At 36.9% G+C, this 20,374-nt stretch overlaps 1 protein-coding gene across 2 annotated transcripts in view; it reads left to right on the plus strand.

Annotated features, from left to right (window-relative positions):
* LOC121330308 (choline kinase alpha-like) overlaps positions 1-20,374 on the plus strand; it is a 32,723-nt gene that overhangs the window by 7,506 nt on the left and 4,843 nt on the right. Inside the window, exons 4-7 of one of the 2 annotated variants that reach the window (XM_041276732.1) lie at positions 5,621-5,754; positions 5,949-6,053; positions 6,551-6,609; positions 7,347-7,651. In XM_041276732.1, coding sequence (XP_041132666.1) covers positions 5,621-5,754; positions 5,949-6,053; positions 6,551-6,609; positions 7,347-7,420 — 372 coding nt within the window. In that variant the 3' untranslated portion in view covers positions 7,421-7,651. Of the gene's footprint in view, positions 1-5,620; positions 5,755-5,948; positions 6,054-6,550; positions 6,610-7,346; positions 7,652-20,374 lie in introns of those variants that run through there. The other variant, XM_041276731.1, reaches the window with a different exon arrangement.

The following is a 20,374-nucleotide window of genomic DNA, read 5'->3' on the forward strand; positions in this document are numbered from 1 at the left end:
ACAGATGGCTCATGATGAGGGTCAGCCAAGGGTTGGCTTCTGAAGAAGGTTACGGGAAACACAATGAGTTATTGTTCATGTTTGTTGCCTGAAGGATATTTCTGAAAGGGGGGGGGGGTAATTGAACCCTTTAAAAAATATAGAATGTTACATGAGAAATCTGACCAAAGAGCATTGAATTATTCTAAATTTTGTCTATGACACCATGCAAAACGTCCTCTGCCATTGTGGAACAGTTGTCAGTCAATTAAAATGCACTAGTTTATCTCCTCCATATGGTGTTCCACTTTTTCCCCACACTATCCAGGCCAACAACAGTAATGCATCGGGTATGTGCGGGGTAGTCATGTTGGTGCCTTTTTGTTGGAGCACTGTAAGTTGAAAAGTTAAATATTAAATAAATGATCTTTTCACTGCAGTTATTGCTGTATAAACAGCTGGCATCTAAATTTGACATGCATGTATTTAAATATTTAAACCCTATCCTACTCCTCTAACACCGCTAGTCAAAGGATAGTTTAGCGTCAAATGTATGTCTGTAAAACACAATTCTAGTTTTGTTTGTTGTAATACTTTAATGCCCCACCTTACCAGGAAGGGGGATACTGTGCAGCCAGGAGATGGTACAGTGAATTTTTAAATATATATATAAACTACAGTCACACCACAGCTGTAAGACTCCAAATAGGTAACTAAAACCAGAAACCAAAAAGAAAACACAAAAACAAACATGTTTTCCCCAAAGATTGATTGGTTCCATGACGCTTGTTAGCAAAGACAGGCTTCAGTTGTTGCTCACTGTATAATGGCAAGGTGAGAGGGTCACACCCATAAATGACTAACACTGGAACCAGATACCTTTTTACATAACAGAAACTTGCAAGGTAAGATTCCATCCGCTTGATAAAACCCACTGAACTGAATTGGGGTGGAGAACCTAAAGGTAGTTGGTTGTATTGTATTGAGCATTAAAGAGAAGGTAGTGTTTCCACTGGGGCAAAATTGATGACACTATCTGTGCACTGCAGTGCAGATGACCTTTCTAATAGCATGATAGTTTACAAAGTGTTTGACTATTTGATGTAATGTATTGAATTCTAATGTAATATGAACTTTTTAAATGTGGTATAACGTAATTGCTAATATTTATTTTAGGTATTTTTTTTTAAATCTTGTATTTGTTATGAATTAAGAAATGTGTTATGTAATTACCATCATGTCTAATTTTTATTAAATTCAAATATAAAAATGTACAATAAATATACATTTTCCTTCCTTTATATTTTTTTTACTTCTTTTTTTTTTTAACACATACCAGTGTATGGTGAGCGGTAAGATAACGAGAACGGTCAAGAAAGATTGTTGATCTATATTCAAATGCTCATACTTCAAGTAAAGGAGCACTACAATGGAAGCAGTGTAAATACACAGTGGTGACTGAAAAGCAGCATACAAACGACCCCATGGAAAATTGAGAAATCAAGATAAAGAATGCATAACAATCGGGGATTGTGCAGCCTTTCCATTTTAAAATGAGTGCAATTACAATGTATAATTTTTATCTTTCGGGATCTGTAATTGTACATGTTAAGGCAGTATTTGGTCCTAGCTCTGCTTGAAATTAGTCCGGCTGTCTTGGCTTTGGCATATTGTGTTGGGAGTGGTGTATTACATGGTAATTCCTCACAGTTTTCAACACTGAATGACCAGATTAACCACTTACAGTAGCCCAAGGTCAGTGATACCAGTAGTGTGTGTTCTGGATTAGTTCTACTACTGTACAAAAAGTGATAAACCCATCAATATGTAACATCTAATATTCAAAGATGCCCCTAACCGAATGTAACTAAATATTAATTGCACAATTAATAGCCAATCCATAATTTTTCACACTGCGGATCCACAGCGAAGCCACCAGACCTATAGATGCCACAGGACAATGCAAATCTGAATGGCTCAACTGCAGCCCCGCAGACGCCCTATCAGCCATAGGGGTCACTGGTGCATGGTGAACCATGGATTGCCCTGCTGACCTATCCGGGTGGTGCTCTGCCAATTGTGCGCCGCCCCCTAGAAACCCTCTGTCATGGTTGGCAATGATATAGCCTGGATTTGACCCTGCGATCTCCAGGCTATAGGGCGCATCCTGCACTCCACGCGGAGCGCTTTGGCTGGATGCGCCACTCTGGAGCCTCAAAACATGTGTTTTTTTTACAAGCTGTTCAAGTGACTGCAGTGTGAAGGCTGACACTCAAGTGATGCGAACAAAATAGGAATGATGTCTATTTTTGCGATTTTTGTCCCACGGCAGCTAGGGAACTGACCAATGAGGAACAGCTTCCCTTGCGCGCCTTCACTAACAATAGTGGAAGAGAATCTTGCAGTATTAAAATACCTAGAGCTGTACAATAAAGGACACAAAAATTATAAAGACATCTGGCAGACGATTTCCAGAGAACTAGATATAGCTTGTGTGCATGATTCGGTTACCTTTACTGAAATAAGTATTGGTGTGAAAGGTAGTGTCGCAGCGAATGTAACTTTATGCAGCTCAAATTGTATTGGGTCTGGTTTGTGGAGACCTTTAGGTGGTGGATCGCGCCAGTTTCTGGCTTATTTTGAAAGCCCTGTGGAAGTACCTACGAAGTAATGGAAAGTACTTAAGTCCTTGATTTTAATTGTCAAAAGGGTGTGTAAACATATCTTATTAACAAAGGAAGTGTGACTGTATAAACAGTCCTGTTGCATAAGATAATCAAATACACCTACAGATGTAAGTGGGGTTAAAGCCAGATACGCACTACATTTTTTTATTCAGCACATTAAGTAGAGGAGAATGTTTGTTTTCTGGCCGTTTGCTTCCTTGCGATCTCTGTGCATGGTAATATTTGTTGGTGAATGAGTTTTATTGTGTTGCGTTGTCCTGTAGGAAGTAACCTTTGGTCATCTGCTCAGAACTTGATCATTCATTTACTGTGCAATCGGATGCAAAAACATGAATCTATTTCTAGACATGAGTGGGTGAGAGTGTCAAAACTAGAGAGGTTTCGCAACCAGAAACAAATACATGACGAAGACACTGCAGTCTCTTCAGTTCATCCTAATGCAACCAATACTTAAATCATTATAATAATTGGACCCTTCCTGACGTGTTGCATGTTTTTACCAAAATAAATGCATTTTTTGCATGCTGTTAGATGTTTGGTTTGCATAGCAGTTGTACAAAAGAGACCTGCTTTATTGAACTAAACCGTGATGTAATTTAGAACTACTGTTTAAATCAAATCATCACATATTATATATAATTATATAATTATTATTATATACGGCTGATTTAAAATGCCAAAAAGTGTGTCATCCTTAAATATGTTTGTGACGATACAGATAAGCAATGTGATGATATGGCTAGAAGGATTTTGCGGATATACCTAATGCGTTTAGCAGATTTGGGTCTTGTTTTGGTCCTGTCCAGCACTTGAGGAGTTTTAACATTACCTGCTCAAACAGATTTGTTAACATAAATAGCAAAAAACGGAGTATACACTAATCACAATAATAAACCTTTTCAAAACAAAAAGGTTTCTATAATTCTCAAAGGAGGATTTTAAATTGACGAGTGCTCCATGCCAGGATGCCTTTGTTTACAGTAAGTCTTTGCCTCAACAGAAAGAGCCAGTGGGAATCACCTGTTGGCTGTCTTCTTACTCTCTCATCCAGTGGTTCTTTCCCCAGGGCCGACTGGAGCAGTTCATTCCTGTAAGTAACTGCCCAGTCCCTGTCAGAAGACACTGAGTTGTACTGGAAGTTGAGTTATACTGAAGTGGTGCCATCATTGAACTGGTTACTTTGGGAGCGGTTGGGGCAGGGGCGGGAACAGACGTGGGAACTACAACAAATGCCTGGCAGTTCTTCAGCTCGCTGTCTCTGATGTTTTATATTTCTAGAATTTAGAGCGCCAGTAATTGTCAAGACTGTTTGGCAGTGTACTATATTTATCAGTAGTGAATGTTCATTTTCAAAAAATAATTAAAATGATTTGAGCAAGGTCTAGGCAACATTAAAATGAACCACATACAGCGATCAGATTACCTGTGGTTAAAGCTGGAAGGATGAGCAAGAAATCTCTTATAGAATTTCATTCCTCCCCCCCAATAAATAAATAAATATTTGCATTATTTTACAGTTTTATTTTATAGTTATATAGTAATACAGAAAAAAACAAATGCTGCAGTTTTTAATTTGAAACACTGTGGTTCATGATAATTGATTGCAGGTGCAATGCAGCTAAACTGATGCAGATCAATTTGCATCCCACAATTACCTCACTTATTCATCCTATTTGTACTGCTCTGCTGCCTTCTCTTAAATCCTGCAATGTGGAGCCATGAACAAATTCTAGACGGACCCCAGTAGAAAATTGCAAAACCAGTTCAACATGTTGCACACCCACACACGCAAACATTATACATTTTCTGTATGCTTCTGCAATGACAGGATGCAGGTTTGTAAATGTATATACTGTACAGGAGATAAGTGCACTATATATTCTTCGGGACATGGCAAGACAATAGCCACACTGGATGCGTGGTTTTAAGGGACGCCACTATAGAAACGTGGGTTCAGTATGAACACACTGGCTCTCCAACAATCATTCCTGGTGTGGCTAGTCTACCGCACCAAGAGGAAGGATCAGTATCCCAAAGTGTAGTGTCTAAACATGTTGCTCAGGGAGAGAGGTGCTGCATCTGTGTACATATGTTCTTCACTTTTGAGCTCTGCTGGAAGGCACTGAAAAGGTTAAAGCAGCTTTTGCATGCATCTTGTTCTTATAGAATGTGCGTACAAAGGTATTCCCTGCTCTAGCATGGGCGATGGGAGTGAACCTCTTGCAGCATGAGCTCTCTTCCTTTCTCTGTCTGGTGGGCACATGTGACAAAGACAAAAACAATTCCAGTCTCCTGCTTCTTACCACACCTCTGGTAAACATTGACAGAGTTCCACTTATCTGTATATTACCCTGAAGGACAAATGAAGAGAACTACATGCTGTATATATGACTAAAGAATATGTATTTATTTAAAATTTCAGATTGATTGAAGACCTATCAGTTACATAACACGCATACTAACAACAACAATAATGTGAAGTGCAAAGGTTGTTGGTAGTTGAACAAATAATTTCAGAAGTTTGCCTTTGCACTTGGTTCAAAGTATGCGTGTGTTTATTGACAGAGCATTGAAAGGAAAGGGTATCAAGTTTATGTTATGCTCTTTGGCTTTTGAACAATTCACTGATATTTTTTAAAGAAATATAAGTTTATTAATATGAGAGAGAGAGAGAGAGAGAGAGAGAGAGAGAGAGAGAGAAATTTGACACAAAACTAGATAAAACAAATGTGGTTCAAAATAAGCTAGCGTCTTTATGAATATTCTTAGCCTTCCACAATAATCTGCTGTGCCTACATCTTGGTCTATTGATAATTAGATGAGAATTAAGGTCCTATATTTTCTGTTGTCAATAACCTGTTGAGTTGGCCAACAGGTTAAAGGAAATGCTGTAGTCATGGATCTATCCCTAATACAGCTGCGTGTCTGATCATTTTGTATTCTTTTCATTACAGAGCCAGAGGTTAGATACTGATGAGCTGGGCGTACCTGAGTTGTCTGCAGAGATAGCTGAGAAAATGGCCAGATTCCATGGAATGAGGATGCCATTTAACAAGGAACCAAAGTGGCTGTTTGGGACGATGGAGAAGTAGGTTTATCATGCCTGTAGTATACAGACTGTATATCTCAGCCTGGGCAATAGAGCTGCTTTATTCATTGCTTCAGCTGAATCTTGGTGGAATGAATTATATTTTTACAGTAGTTTCCCCACACCTGCCCAGATATTTGTTTGAGCCGAGACCGATTATTTTATCTACATTGTTGTATTCTTATCAATGGCAGGTATTTAAACCAAGTCAAGAGAATAAGCTTCACCAGAGAATCTGACGTAAGGAAATTTGCCAGACTCATAAACTACAATTTACCACTGGAAATGGAAAACCTAATGTAAGCCAATACTCTTGTCATTCCTGCTTTTATTAACGTTTCAGAAGTTTCAAATAATAGGAGTGCCAATTGGGATTAATAGTTTGAGTCATGCCAGTCAATTGTTGGGCAATTCAATAGAATCCTTTGTCAGGCAAATGCTGGGCCTCTGTTGAAGGGCAATACAATTGGCAAATGGAGAAAAACCGCCTTAATATAATTTGAATCTTTATTGAGTATATACTGTATATGTAATTTTTTGTTTTATTGGTCAGCAGTTATCTTTGAAACAATTTACACATCATTATAATTTATAACATTTTACTATTGGAATGCATCTTTCTATACTGTATCACAAAGAAATGTTATGTAAGTTAGAATCAAAACAATTAGATCCCAAGTTAGTTTCCTTGTAAACAACTTTGTGTCAGCTTATAAATATTAGACGTGGTTTGAATTGATACTTTATTTATGGTGTATTGGGATTAATTTTTAATTCACTCCTTTCTTTTCTGTAGGACTTTGCTTAAATCCACACCTTCCCCTGTGGTTTTCTGTCACAATGACTGCCAGGAAGGTAAAGGTGCTTTTTAAAAGAACGTTTTAAATAGTTGAATTGCACATTTGTGTTATATTTGATTACTAAAGAGAAAGGTAGTACGAGGAAAGGCACTGGTGACAAGGTGGTGAACTTTGGGTCCTTGTAAAATGTAAAGATGCGCTTGTAATGCTGTCGCTATCCACTTTAACTATGAAAGATGTTGAATTGGCTACATTTTTAAAGGTTTGACACATTTATTGACCAACATTAACATTACTACATACAAAAAAAAAAAAATACAGGGAAATGAGTTCTTCAGAAAATGAGGTTCATTTGGATCTTTAGAACGGGATCCCATCTAGTAGTAAATGGGTTGGCAGTCGATATTTTGAAGTGTTTTACCAGAGCCTTTGGTTCTGAAAAGCAGATTCCATTTAGATTTGTCAGAAAACAAAGACCTGGCACAATATAGTTTATACAGTGGGTTATCCCCCCTAAAAGGTAGCCTTTTATTTGTGTTATTGCAAAGAAATTGTATAATTATTTTTTATAATTGATTGTTTAAACAGCTTTATAGGCGTTATGTCTGTGGATTGAAGCTTATTTAATGTTGCTAATAACTTTACTGTGATGGATAACTAAATAGTAAGTTATCTCTTAATATTTTTAAACATTACTGCCCTTCAGTGATTTTAACTTATGTATTTCTGCAATGGAAATAAATAGTGATACCTTCAGAACATGCAATATCTTTTATCTCACCAACATTGCAGGGTCTTTTTCAAGGATCAATATTCACTTACACCTGGGGATTTGTCAACATGCAAATGATACTGAGACCTGTTAAAGAACCAAGCATGAAATCAGTACTCCTGTTCTGTTGTATTAGTAGAGGTTACCTTGTAGGGTCATGTACTATAAACTATGGTTTCATTATCATAACCAGTTAATTAATTAGATAGCAGCTGTTGACACATGTTTTCTTAATAAGAAATCTGTTGTATTTTTGTAAAATCATTGTATCATATACAGTTCATGTAATTGATACTGTTAATGCTTTATAGATTGCATTTCATTAATAAAGGGTATTTAAAGTGTTTTAAAGCATCATTTTTTTAAATCTACTTGTGTATTTGTTAATCAGTCAATTACATTTCAATTACACTAAGAACTGCTGTGAGTATAAGTGTTAGTCAAAACTTTTCTCTTTACAGTTGCAAAATCCTAGCAGAGGGAAATGCTCAACAATAAAAGCTATTTTGCTTTCTCTTGCAAACCGTTTAGTTCAGGATGCACTGTCGCCTAATAGAGAGCTGGGAGTTTCAAGTCCTAGTTGAACACCATACTTACCTGAACCATTGTGATATTTGCCCACATAGAGAACACCACACAAAGGGAAGTTTACATTTCAATAGGCCTACCTTGAGTAAATACCTTAGTTGAGTTTTGTTTTTGTTTGTTTGTTTTTTTTAAATCAGATGTCATGGCTATGAAAAGCTTATGTTTCACACATAACTCAGCCTCAAACATAACTAGAAATGTTCATTTCCAAACGGCAGTGCACAAATTAAGCAAATTAGGATGCCCTGTGTTCAGTGGCACCAATTCAACAAAACTTTGGGGGGCAAAGCTGAATCCTGATTAACACTTGAACCGCAGGGTTTAGGCTACTAGAACAGCCAGCAGTAATCATTTTGAAGGGTACATTTTAAACAGCCTCGATATGAAAATTAAACGCAAACTATCATAACTGACATTTACCTTTATTTTCGAAATTCGCACATATAACGCATGACGTAAAATAATGAAAAACTATAATAAAATAAACATTTCAAAAAAAGATAAGTAAACAGGTGTAAACTGCTATATGTACTTGCAAAATTGTAAAAACAAAGTAACTGTTTACAAAAATAACAATTAGCCTATTGCATAGCACGATTTAAAAAAATGAGAAATAATAAAATAAAAATTTCAAAAGAAAATATTGTGTAACCAGCTGTAAACTGGTTGTATGTAGGCCTACATACAGAACTGTAAAATCAAAATCATTACTTATAAAAAAGAAAATAACTGTTCATATTGTGTAACGGGAATGCGCATTCAGGGAAACGTACTTCAAAGTAGCCCCCATATTAGTACAATCCACACAGATGCACACAACTTGTCGTGTGCGTTTACCACATACTGCTCTTTCACACTGGGTAGATATCAGACGTTTTATTTTTATTGCATTTATTTATCTGGCATTGTTTTCTGTTGCGTGTGTCACTTGATCTGCGTTTCCCTGCCGCTTTGCATCTTTCTGATCGAAATGTTTCTGCCAAAGCTCCGTGGCTAGCATCAAAACATGATATTTTCTTCGAAGGCTGCCATGTCCAGTACATTTAAAAATACAGCAACTGGACAACGGTGATTGTTTTTACAGATTAGCCTACTAAGTTTTGCGCAGAGGCGGAAATTCACTTCTCGCTTTGTTTACTGTTCCAACCAGGCTGTTTTTGTTTTGTGTTTTTTCTTCAACTGTTTTGCTAATTACAATGAAATAAATAAAAAAAAAATGTTATTGGTAACATTCATCCCTTTTCCTGAGCACGATTACATCAGCCTATATCACATTGCCACTCAGTCTCTGACCAGCTGGGCGAGTTTCATCTTTGCACAGGTAGCGGTAGGGTCCGCTGCCAGCCAAAACTTGACCCCAAATTTGACAGATTTGTTTGATGTGTATTTTGTCCAGCGACACCTTGCTTTTGTCGGAAACAGCTGCGTGCCCATTTATTGTTTTATGTTTAGCTTGAAACAGGTGATGTTTTCAGTGAAGTCGTTCCAAATTCCTGCTGCCAATCCAAATATATTTGTTGCTGCTCTCAAATCAAAGCGTAAAAATATAAAGATTTCTCGAAGAAGTCTTGTAATACTAATATTATAAGACAGCAGACTATATATCCTCACGTACACAGCCAGACGGCAGTTATCCAAAGAATTGATCGGTTACAATAGAGATTTGGATAACACATATCTAGACTTCAGATACTGCTTTAAACTCAGCGGAGGAAGATATAACAAACTGGCGTAGAAGTGCTTATAAAATGTGCATATCCTAAAATTCTATAAAGTAAAAACAAAACGATAAACAGTGTACTCCCTTTATAATGCTGTAGTTGGGAGTCAGCGGCATTATGAGGCACATGGGAAGCATGACCATACCGCTTTATAGCCTGTCCTGCTGTATGAAGGGTCAACTTCAAGGAATTCCACACAAAGGTTAGGGTATCAGTGATAATGTTCCAGAATGCACTTGCTACTTGCTACAACTTGCTATTAAAGCCATTAGCACACATGGAAGCAGGATCTATCCATTTGAGATGGGCTGTCTGTTTCAATGGGAGTCTGGGCTGGTGGTAGTCAGCAGAAAGTAAATAAGCACTACATACAAGCACTGACTGTTTATAATATATTATTTTTATTTATTTATTTTTTTAATCATCAACCAAACGAAAAAAAAAAATATTTTTCCAAGATGTGAAGTGAGTTGCTCACAGACCGCAGCAAGCAGGGATCAAAATCACATTCTTTTTTTAATTGTACAAGAGCCAGACCTTGATAATAACATGTCCTTTGTTTTCTTTTGTGAAAAAACAGCATTGTAACTACCAATGGCAGCGTGTGGTTACATTTTACCAGTGATTGATTATTTCTAGCTTGGGAAATAATTCAGAATTCTTCAAGTGGATGAAAAAACAAAATAGTAGTTAGTGCTGTTAGGAGTCAGACACAGCTTGTTGAGATGCAGGCTGTGTGAAGTGTGGTGTAGTGTTTTAAGGTTTTAGGTGTGGGAGAATTAGGAAGACACTGGAGACTAATTTAGTGGATTATCACAAACCACAGAGGGATCCTCCCTTCTGTATACAAACTGCTGCTGAACCCTATGGCAGGGCAGAAGCCCTGCAGCTGTAAGTAGTGTGTGTGTGGGAATATAAGGTTGGCAGGGATGGGGTTAAATATATCCCTGCCAGCAATCACAGGTGTGGCCATTCTCTAATTTGGTAATTGATGCTAATTATGCTTGTAATACTAATATTATAAGACAGCAGACTATATATCCTCACGTACACAGCCAGACGGCAGTTATCCAAGGAATTGATCGGTTACAATAGAGATTTGGATAACACATATCTAGACTTCAGATACTGCTTTAAACTCAGCGGAGGAAGATATAACAAACTGGCATAGAAGTGCTTATAAAATGTGCATATCCTAAAATTCTATAAAGTAAAAACAAAACGATAAACAGTGTACTCCCTTTATAATGCTGTAGTTGGGAGTCAGCGGCATTATGAGGCACATGGGAAGCATGACCATACCGCTTTATAGCCTGTCCTGCTGTATGAAGGGTCAACTTCAAGGAATTCCACACAAAGGTTAGGGTATCAGTGATAATGTTCCAGAATGCACTTGCTACTTGCTACAACTTGCTATTAAAGCCATTAGCACACATGGAAGCAGGATCTATCCATTTGAGATGGGCTGTCTGTTTCAATGGGAGTCTGGGCTGGTGGTAGTCAGCAGAAAGTAAATAAGCACTACATACAAGCACTGACTGTTTATAATATATTATTTTTATTGATTGAAGTAGTGATATAGCAGTACCTCTGTGTAACAGTATCAGGAGCAATGGAAAATCCATTCTATTTGATGGTAATGATGTACCCTGCTGATAATTTTGCTAGTACACTGGTATTTGGAATGATTGCCCAATGCGCGTGCTGTAGGAACTCTGAATGAAACCCTTTTCCCTGCAGTGTCGTGTCTCGGAAATGGTGCAGAGGACACAAAGCTCCAACATTCATTTAAAGCGATTCTGCAAGTTCAGAATAATGCAGAACAGAAAGTAAAAATAGAGTCTTCCTTTATTAAGGGATAAACAAATCAAAGTCCCTGTTACATCCATAATAAACTGCAGTGGACTAAAGATAGTACAAATTGGAAAGTTATCCCTTAACCCCTTTGCTGCTGGGGGATTTTCCAACCCCAGTGCTAGAGATTTTATCACCCCCCCCAGTTTTGTTGAATTTGGGACTGAATTGTTTAAAAGCGAAACAGAGGAAACCTATATAGTGTTTTTTTCAGCACAATCTAAACTTTTCAATGATATAATTTACTTGGGCATATCTACTCAACTGATTAAATGGGGGAAAAAAATAAAAAATTACAATTTCTTTGCCACTTTAAAACCCTAAAAGTGTAATTTCCTAACATGGCTATTAGTCAAATTGCACTTGTCTTGCATTGCTAATATGTTAACTATCTATGGAGAAAAAATAGGAATTAGTATGTTTCTATCATGGCTGCGTCAACATTTGTAATAGTAATGCTAATAATAATGCAGTTTACACATCAATCATGCACTTTTTTTACTGAAGTGACCCATACACCATTCACATATTTTCAGAGCTTAAACCCTTCTACACACCCTGTAAAATTTTAGCACATATGCCGTACACCCTCTAGCACTGAATGTAACTTGCAAAACATTCACAACACAAAAACATGTGTTGCTGCTGTGCAGATCCGAATGTACTACACACTGATGTGTTATTAGGGGGTGTGTCAAGTAAAGACTCAAAACAGAAAGTACCATTACAAAGTAAATATTACTAACAAGTAGTTATTGCAATATAGAGAATAGAAAGTGCTGTTCTCAAAGGTACAATTAAGTCATTATAATGTGTGATGGAATTAAAAAATAATTATCTTTTTTTTTTTTTTTTTTTTTTTTTTTTTTTTAAATTGATACCTTAACAAATGAGAGATTAATTAAGTAATATATGTATTTGGGCAGGTTCCTTTGTGTTAGAAAACCGTTGGGTGTAGTTAAGAGAGTGTTTTACTGGCCACAATTTGTGTTCAGTGTTTGTGTTTGCGGTGCCTTGTTAAGATTTGTTCGTTAGTTTTAAATCAGTAAAAACTTTTCGCTTCATGTGCTTTTGAGTGTTGCTAAATCTAACAGTTGACACAAGGTAAGGCAGATTTAAGATTTGCACTAATCAGGGTCTGTGAAACCAATCAATAACTAGCTACAACAAAGAGTTTTAATAAACTGGAAATGTGTGTCTTAACTCCAGATGGTCACAGTGTTCAGGGAATAGAGAATAGAGAGAAACGTGGGGATAACCAGAATTGCATAACAATTTCTAGAAGGAATTTTGAAAATGCAGGAATGTAAAGAGGCATTTCTGTTGTATTTATGAGTGGAATGATACAAAGTGTTCAAAGAGAAAGAGGTCATGAGGTACTGATAAAAAAAGAAACACTAGAGACATTGAAAAATACATTCTGTAAAAATGTTTGTCACCCTTAACTTAATAACTTTTAATGCTGTATTATGCAGGTACTAAGTAACAGATTTCATACTGGTCCTTAATAAAAGTTATGTAGATGTTACAAAATGAGGAGCAAACACCTTGAGAGTTCTGAAGAGAACTTGAAACATACCATATAATGTAGTTGTTTGGTTCTAGTTTTCTAAACGTAAAAGGCGTTTTATCTAAGTTCATTAAAGACTGGAGTCAACTCTTTGAAAATATGGTCGCTGTGTTTCAAAACGTTTGCCCAGTTTTTATATTTATTATTTTTTTTTTTTACTGCTGTTGACATTTTACATTGGTTGTAAAACAAAAATAATAAACACCTTTCTTTTACTCTTCGGTTTATTCCCACACCTTACAGAACTTTCCATATATAACTTCTCTTTACACTCACCCAGATATGGGCTTCTAAAATGTAAAATAAAAGGACACAGATTTCTGAAATGCGCCCCAGTGTAGTAGACTGTAATGACTAGTTCCCCTTGCAGTATTCCTAAGGTTAACATATGACTCCATGCACACAAGGACAGTTCAGGCTTTTAGCTCGCACGTTTATGCATTCTGGTAAGTGTGGACCTGAGATCAAATGTACAAGAATGCACTGCCATGTCAGTTGTAAAGCCTGAACTGTCCCAAACTGTTCTGGTGTACATGAAGTCACATGGTAACCCTAAGTATTCCAGATAAAGATAAAGTTGCAGGATCAATACTCTAGTCTTGTGGGCACACGTTGCTCGTAGACAATAGGTCATCTCTGATTCCCCTGTATTACTGAGCAATAATGGTACTTCCTCCAATAATAATCTCTATTTTTATATAGCACTTTTCATAGTGGACCACCATTACAAAGCACTTTACATGATAGAAGACTAGGGTGTGTGAACTATGCATCAGTTGCAGAGGCATTTACAATGTCTCACCCGAAAAAAGGAGCACAAGGAGGTTGAGTGACTTGCTCAGGGTCACACAATGAGTCAGTGGCTGAGCTGGGATTTGAACCAGGGACTGTTTTTTCTTTCACCACTTGCCCACACAGCCTCCTAGATTATTAATAACATTTCAGGAGAAATATCACTGCTTATTGCTCTCAGCCTTCCCGTTTAAAAAAAAAAAAAAAAAAAAAACATTTGCAAATATTTGAAAAATGTACAAATATCTATTAAGGGATATCGGGGTAAAATGGTCAACAAAAGTCCTACTCCAAGCTCCACAAACCTGCATGGGCGTCTAGTGTTTTTAGGTGCATTTTTTCATCCTGGTTAAACGTAAAACAATAAACTACCAGTGAAGGTGGCAGTGGGCAAAAATAATTAGATTTACTTGTTTATGACATTATTTTACGCAGTTGTCAAAAAAATAATGAAGCAGTGATCCTTGCCACAAAGGCCATCTTTATTATTATCTTTATTATCGGCTATTAAGGGTGTCTTGCCAAGTATCTTGGAATCTGCTCTGTAAAAATCATTTATATTCATCATAACTGCTGAGCCCCCACTGTAAACCCTTTAACACTCCTGGTCACTTATGCACGGCAGTTGTTATTGTTATTACATTTAAATAAATACACAAGATAAAGTGCACATTTTGATTTTACAATATAAGTTAGTAATTAAATAAATAATTAAATCTGGATTGATTTTTTTAGTTATACTTATTCCATCATACTTTCATACTGAACAACACAGAGCTATTGAACTGTATACACTACAAAGGATCCTGATAGATTGACTTCATTAATCAAGCTATGTCAACACGACTTTGCTCTCAAACAGTAGCCGTGTGACCAGTCACGCTGTCTCCAATTATTAGCATCCGGGTCAAGGTATCACTCTATTGGCTAAGCACTGGTACCCAGAACTCTCCTTTGTGTTGGTAGGCTGTATGCAGGCAATGCAGTTACCATGCTTTTATACATTCAACAAGCACAAGATGCAATGTCATTTCAATGGGAGCTCAATGTGTCTTGACAATACAATAATTGACAAGATTGGTTGCAAGCACTGAGTGCCCAATAAAAGAGGGCTGAGGTTGATAGATCTTTTCAACATAGTTTAAAGAACAACATATATTGCTTTATTTCTCTGAGGGGACTGCCTCCTGCCCTGGTTGCTATTGTAACTGATGTAATAACAGTTGCCATGTAAACAATCATTTACACATGATGCTTTTTGCAGTAGAGCTGCAGTTGGTTTAGGTGTTGTTTACGACTTAAAAACACCCCCTTTGGTGGAATTCTTTTTAAAGAATTTTTAAAATAAATCCAATGTAATATATTTTATATTTTGTCTACTGAGGCTAGTCCACCAAAACTAATTTTATTTGTGTACTAAACCAAATTCAAACCTACGTGGGAGAAACACTGGCCCACTGACCCTTTGGCCCATCTAACCCTCTATGTTATCAGCCAGTTTCCTCGGATTACTTTATCCCTGTTCAGGCTTCACTAATTTATGTGCGTGTGTGTTTCTGTATAGACCGACCTTGGCAGCATAGTTTATTTTGTTAAAGATGTGGGTACTGAAACCCTCAGCAGGAAATTAAGAATGAGAAACAACAAGGACGCAGGTGTGGGAAAGAGCCCAGAATTAAAAATAAAAGCAATTCAATTTACTGTGGGTGGAATAAACACAACGCTCATACAGTCACCTAAAGAGTATGGACCAAAATTACTTTCAAATACCCTATCCATATCCAACGTGGCCAGTCAAGACAGCACTGATTTGATTAGATATGCATTCCTTTAGGAATCTAGGGGTGGAACTCTATAACAAAGTCTAGGATATGGACCGCAATGCCAGTTCTAAGCCTCTATCAAGTGTGTCAGCACTGCTGTCTTGCCCATTGTGACTGACGCTAGAATTATATTATAATTATGGAGCAGCAATCCTTATAGCTCCTTAAAAACATTGTCTGGGTGCAATTATTTAATTCTGGCATGGTTTAAAATGCCGAAAGAAAAAAAATACTATCTTTATCACAATTGTTCTTTTTGGTTTGTGATTTGGGTTAAGGCTTTATCTCACTGACATATAGGTTAATCTGTTGTGGTCTTAATAAATCAGGTTTGACACTTTTTGAGTCACTCAAAAGAATCAAAACTGCTCTGTTGCTGAATGGCAATGGAAAAGAAATATGATTTAGAACAATTAGGATATACTAGCAGGGAGAAGTTATTTAACTTTTTAAATCTATCGAGTGAAGCTGACAGCATGGAAATGCAGCTTTTATATATAACACAATGTATGTCTGCAGTGCCAGGTGATTCCATATAAAGGTGCATTAGTATTCTAAATTCCCCACTATGAGGCTCACTGAACTTGCACAAGCTTCTTTCTGTATCTCAGGCCAGCAGATTGGAAGTGTGTTTATTTATTTATTTATTTTTTATAAGGATAACCACATGTGATACTCCTATGTCCTTCGACAACCTGATTTTGCAACACAGCTGCACATGGCAACATGTTTTATTATTATTTTTTTGCTGCCAGCTTTCCTTTATTGTTATGGTCAAGGTCTTGAATAAGTCTAGACTTTCTCACATTGCATCCCACAGGGCTGGGGGAGAGAGCTTGGGTAGACTTGGCAGAAGTGCTGAATCTCAGATGGGATGCTGCAAAGAGTAAACAGGGTTTTATATAGCACAGTGATGATCTGACAAGGCCAGTGGGTTAGCATTGTAAGTTTCATCTGACTTGCTCAAGAGCCTAGCAGAAAGGGTGAGCATGGTTTAACCCTGGCCCTCTATCCATCTGTTCCAGTCCAGGACTATGTTCCAGTCAAGTCCTAAATCACTTCTTTGAGTCTTTTCCAGTTTAAATACTATTTGGGGACATGGTTGGAAAACATACCAGAAGTAGATCTTCAGGGTCAGTGGAGAACCCCTGATTTATCGAAACTGTAACCAGTAAAGCCATCATCTCCAAAACCTAATACTGATGAATACCACTTGAATGGTTATGGCAGGATTGGCATGAGCTGTGAGGGGACGCTGTCATGGTGCCAGCCAGCACGGTGCCTGATAGCCAGTTCCATGCACCAAAATCTAAAATATTTTTAAAAAGAAACGGCTCTGGTCAGCAAATCTTTTCTGTTGTTAAAGTTTTTCAGCCCACGCGCTGAACAAAACTCCAATCATCCATGCTGCTGTTATAGAATAACTAATCTGCCGGATGTATTGTATAAAAATTCACAAAACACCATGGCCTTGCTTTTTTTTTTTCCAGTAATAATTGGCTTTAGCTTGTCAGTTTCTGTTGCAGTAGAGCATGGAGCTGCAGCACTCGTGATCATTGTTTTGCTCCTTTGCCCCTTCACTGGTCCAGCTGCTAATGTAGTATTTGGCTGCAGCCAGCAAAAGGAATCTGTTATTGCCCATGCCGTAGCGTAGACCGGATTGAAATTCGACTTTCTGATGAGTGCTTATCTCTGTCAACAACAGTCATATTAATACTGGCAGGCTATATATAAACTTTCTTTGTAATAGAATTAGAATTATCACCGTACCTGCAGTGAAGTTCTATTGACATATTGATCATTCCATCTCAAGGTGTCTCAAATCCAGATATGTGTGTGTGATGGAATGTGACAGATTTTTGATTAAATAAGAAATCATGCGGAATGAATGTGGAGTTTTGTGTGATAAGCGCCTCCTGGAGGATTAGCCCTTTCCCTCCCTCCTTGTTCATGTTGCATCTCCTGAACCATTTTAAGCAGTGTGTTGGTCAAAAGCTATCCAGATGTTTTCTAATCCAATCATGTAGCCATAACCAGGGACTAAAACTACCCCAAGTGTGGTTCTGTTCCTAGCTTTGCTTACAAATATTTAATATTACTGTATATGTGTGTTGGTTTTTAGCCTAACAAAGTTTCCAATGATAGAAATAAAGACTCCCATTGCATAGCAGTTAGATCTATTCCTGGTTTTACTATTAATAAGAAACACCTGAGCTTGTTACATACACCCTGTGGCTAATCATATTAAAACGAGAAATGGGTGAAACTGTGTTTAGTAATAGTCCATGTGTTCTCATATGCTATGGAGCAGGTGGCCCTGAAGTTTTAGCTGAGTGCTTCTGCTTCCTAAGTGGGAGTGAGATTATCCTGTACCATAACAAATAGGCAGCAGATCTTAAAGCAAAAGCAAAGTTTTTTTTTTTTTTTTCCATATTTGTTTTCAGAAAAGGGAGCAAAAACAAGCAAATCAAACAAGACTGCTAGGATCACATGTAATGCCTGAGATCCTCTGTGGTATGTCAGTATGAAGTATTGCTTCTTCTCGTTAAGACCTGGAGCAGTGATGTCCGGAGGATGGGAAGGGTTATTGAACCTATACATCAGAACATTCTATTTTGTCTACAGCAAATCTTCAAACTGGGCTGCTACATACTCCCCATTTCTACACACAAACTATCACTGTGCTACACTGCCTGCAACACTGCACACAAACTGTCACTGTGCTACACTACATGCAACATTGCATATCAACCAACAAAAATCATATCCTAGAATGATTCAGTTACTGCTAAAATGTGTGATGACAAATGCTGTAGTTTAAAAGGTGGCACTGTTTTATACAAACATCATTAAGTTGCCACATCCATCGTGTTTTTAAAAGTTGTTTTAATGGGTGCAATACACTTACTGTATTTCTAAACACTGGTATAGTCGAAACTTCAGATAATGAGCTATAACTTAAAAGTATCCTGAACCTTAAGTTTGCCTGCTTCACTTTAGTGGTGATGCGCTTAAGAACATAAGAACATAAGAAAGTTTACAAACGAGAGGAGGCCATTCGGCCCATCTTGCTCGTTTGGTTGTTAGTAGCTTATTGATCCCAAAATCTCATCAAGCAGCTTCTTGAAGGATCCCAGGGTGTCAGCTTCAACAACATTACTGGGGAGTTGATTCCAGACCCTCACAATTCTCTGTGTAAAAAAGTGTCTCCTATTTTCTGTTCTGAATGCCCCTTTTTCTAAACTCCATTTGTGACCCCTGGTCCTTGTTTCTTTTTTCAGGCTGAAAAAGTCCCTTGGGTCGACACTGTCAATACCTTTTAGAATTTTGAATGCTTGAATTAGGTCGCCACGTAGTCTTCTTTGTTCAAGACTGAACAGATTCAATTCTTTTAGCCTGTCTGCATATGACAAAACATCGTGTATTGAAGAATACACAATGTTTTGCAATGAAACAAACATGTGGTTCGTAAGTAAAGAATGTTTTTTAAGGCAGTGGTTCTCAACCTTTTCTTTCCAGTGTTCAGGGATTTCCTGTAGATTATTAAGTCGTCTAAAATGGAGAATTTTTCAATGACCCCGGCTGGGATCAGTGCTTTAAAATAATAATTAATAAATTCTATATCCATTTCAGAAGTGGATATTTAATAATATTGCCGCTTCAGTTGTCAAACCCCAATTTATTTTACAAATGTTCTTACCATCATATAGCCTACACCTACTGTTTGTCGTTTATTTGTACTTTACAGAAGATTGCAGTGCAGTTTTGCTGCAAAAACACTGCCACCTAGAGTACAGAATATGTATTACACCAGGGCACTTTACTGTTTCATGACATCAAAAACAGTAAAATTGGTCCAAACAAACCACACCTGTCACATTTTATTATGCTTATTGCACTTTGTATTTAGTGCCTGTAGTATTTGTGTTATAATAATTGCATTATTAATTGCATTTTTAAACAGACATACAATTATTTTAATTTAGGGCAGTTACTAAGACTATATGCTCTAGCTATCCATATACTGTATTGATCTACAGTAAACAAAAATATAAATTATTTTATGTTAAACAAGTATTAAATTTAAAGTAAAAAATGCAATTTATTAACTGATGTATGGATCTGTGTAAAATATTTCAAAATCTTCCGGGGAAATTATGTAGATTTTTTTTCTGCTACAGAAATTAAGGTGTTTTATTTTAATTGAAATGAAAGCACTGAAAAATACACAGAATATGTCTAGTATTAAAGCTATACTGATTCAAGTAACAAAACACTACTTGCTTTCATATAATGTATTTTTGCCATATTTAAATGCAGTTTATCCTTTCTTTGTGAAAGGAAAAACAAATTGTTAATAAACTAGTATCAAACAACTAGTTTTTAGTTCTTAAGGGTTTTAGAAAACCAGTTCACTGTTACTGTTACTATTGCATTCTGAACAGAACAAACAAAATGGGGTTTCTTAGCTATTGGTTCCTAAGAAATACAACACACTAGAATTCAAGTCCATGCTCATTAAAAGTGAGGAAGGGCCATAGTTTCAAAGCGGTTCAGTCTTTAATCAACTCCTATTTGTTTAAAAAATAGGAAATACCACCTGTTATTTTTACAAAACCAAACCACTAAGTTATATATTTCAAGTCCTCCTAAGCACTCTCAATGTGTTTTATTTTTCTTTTCGTAACATTGACATGATT

Source organism: Polyodon spathula, chromosome 17, assembly GCF_017654505.1.
Source record: "Polyodon spathula isolate WHYD16114869_AA chromosome 17, ASM1765450v1, whole genome shotgun sequence".
Lineage (NCBI taxonomy): Eukaryota > Metazoa > Chordata > Actinopteri > Acipenseriformes > Polyodontidae > Polyodon > Polyodon spathula.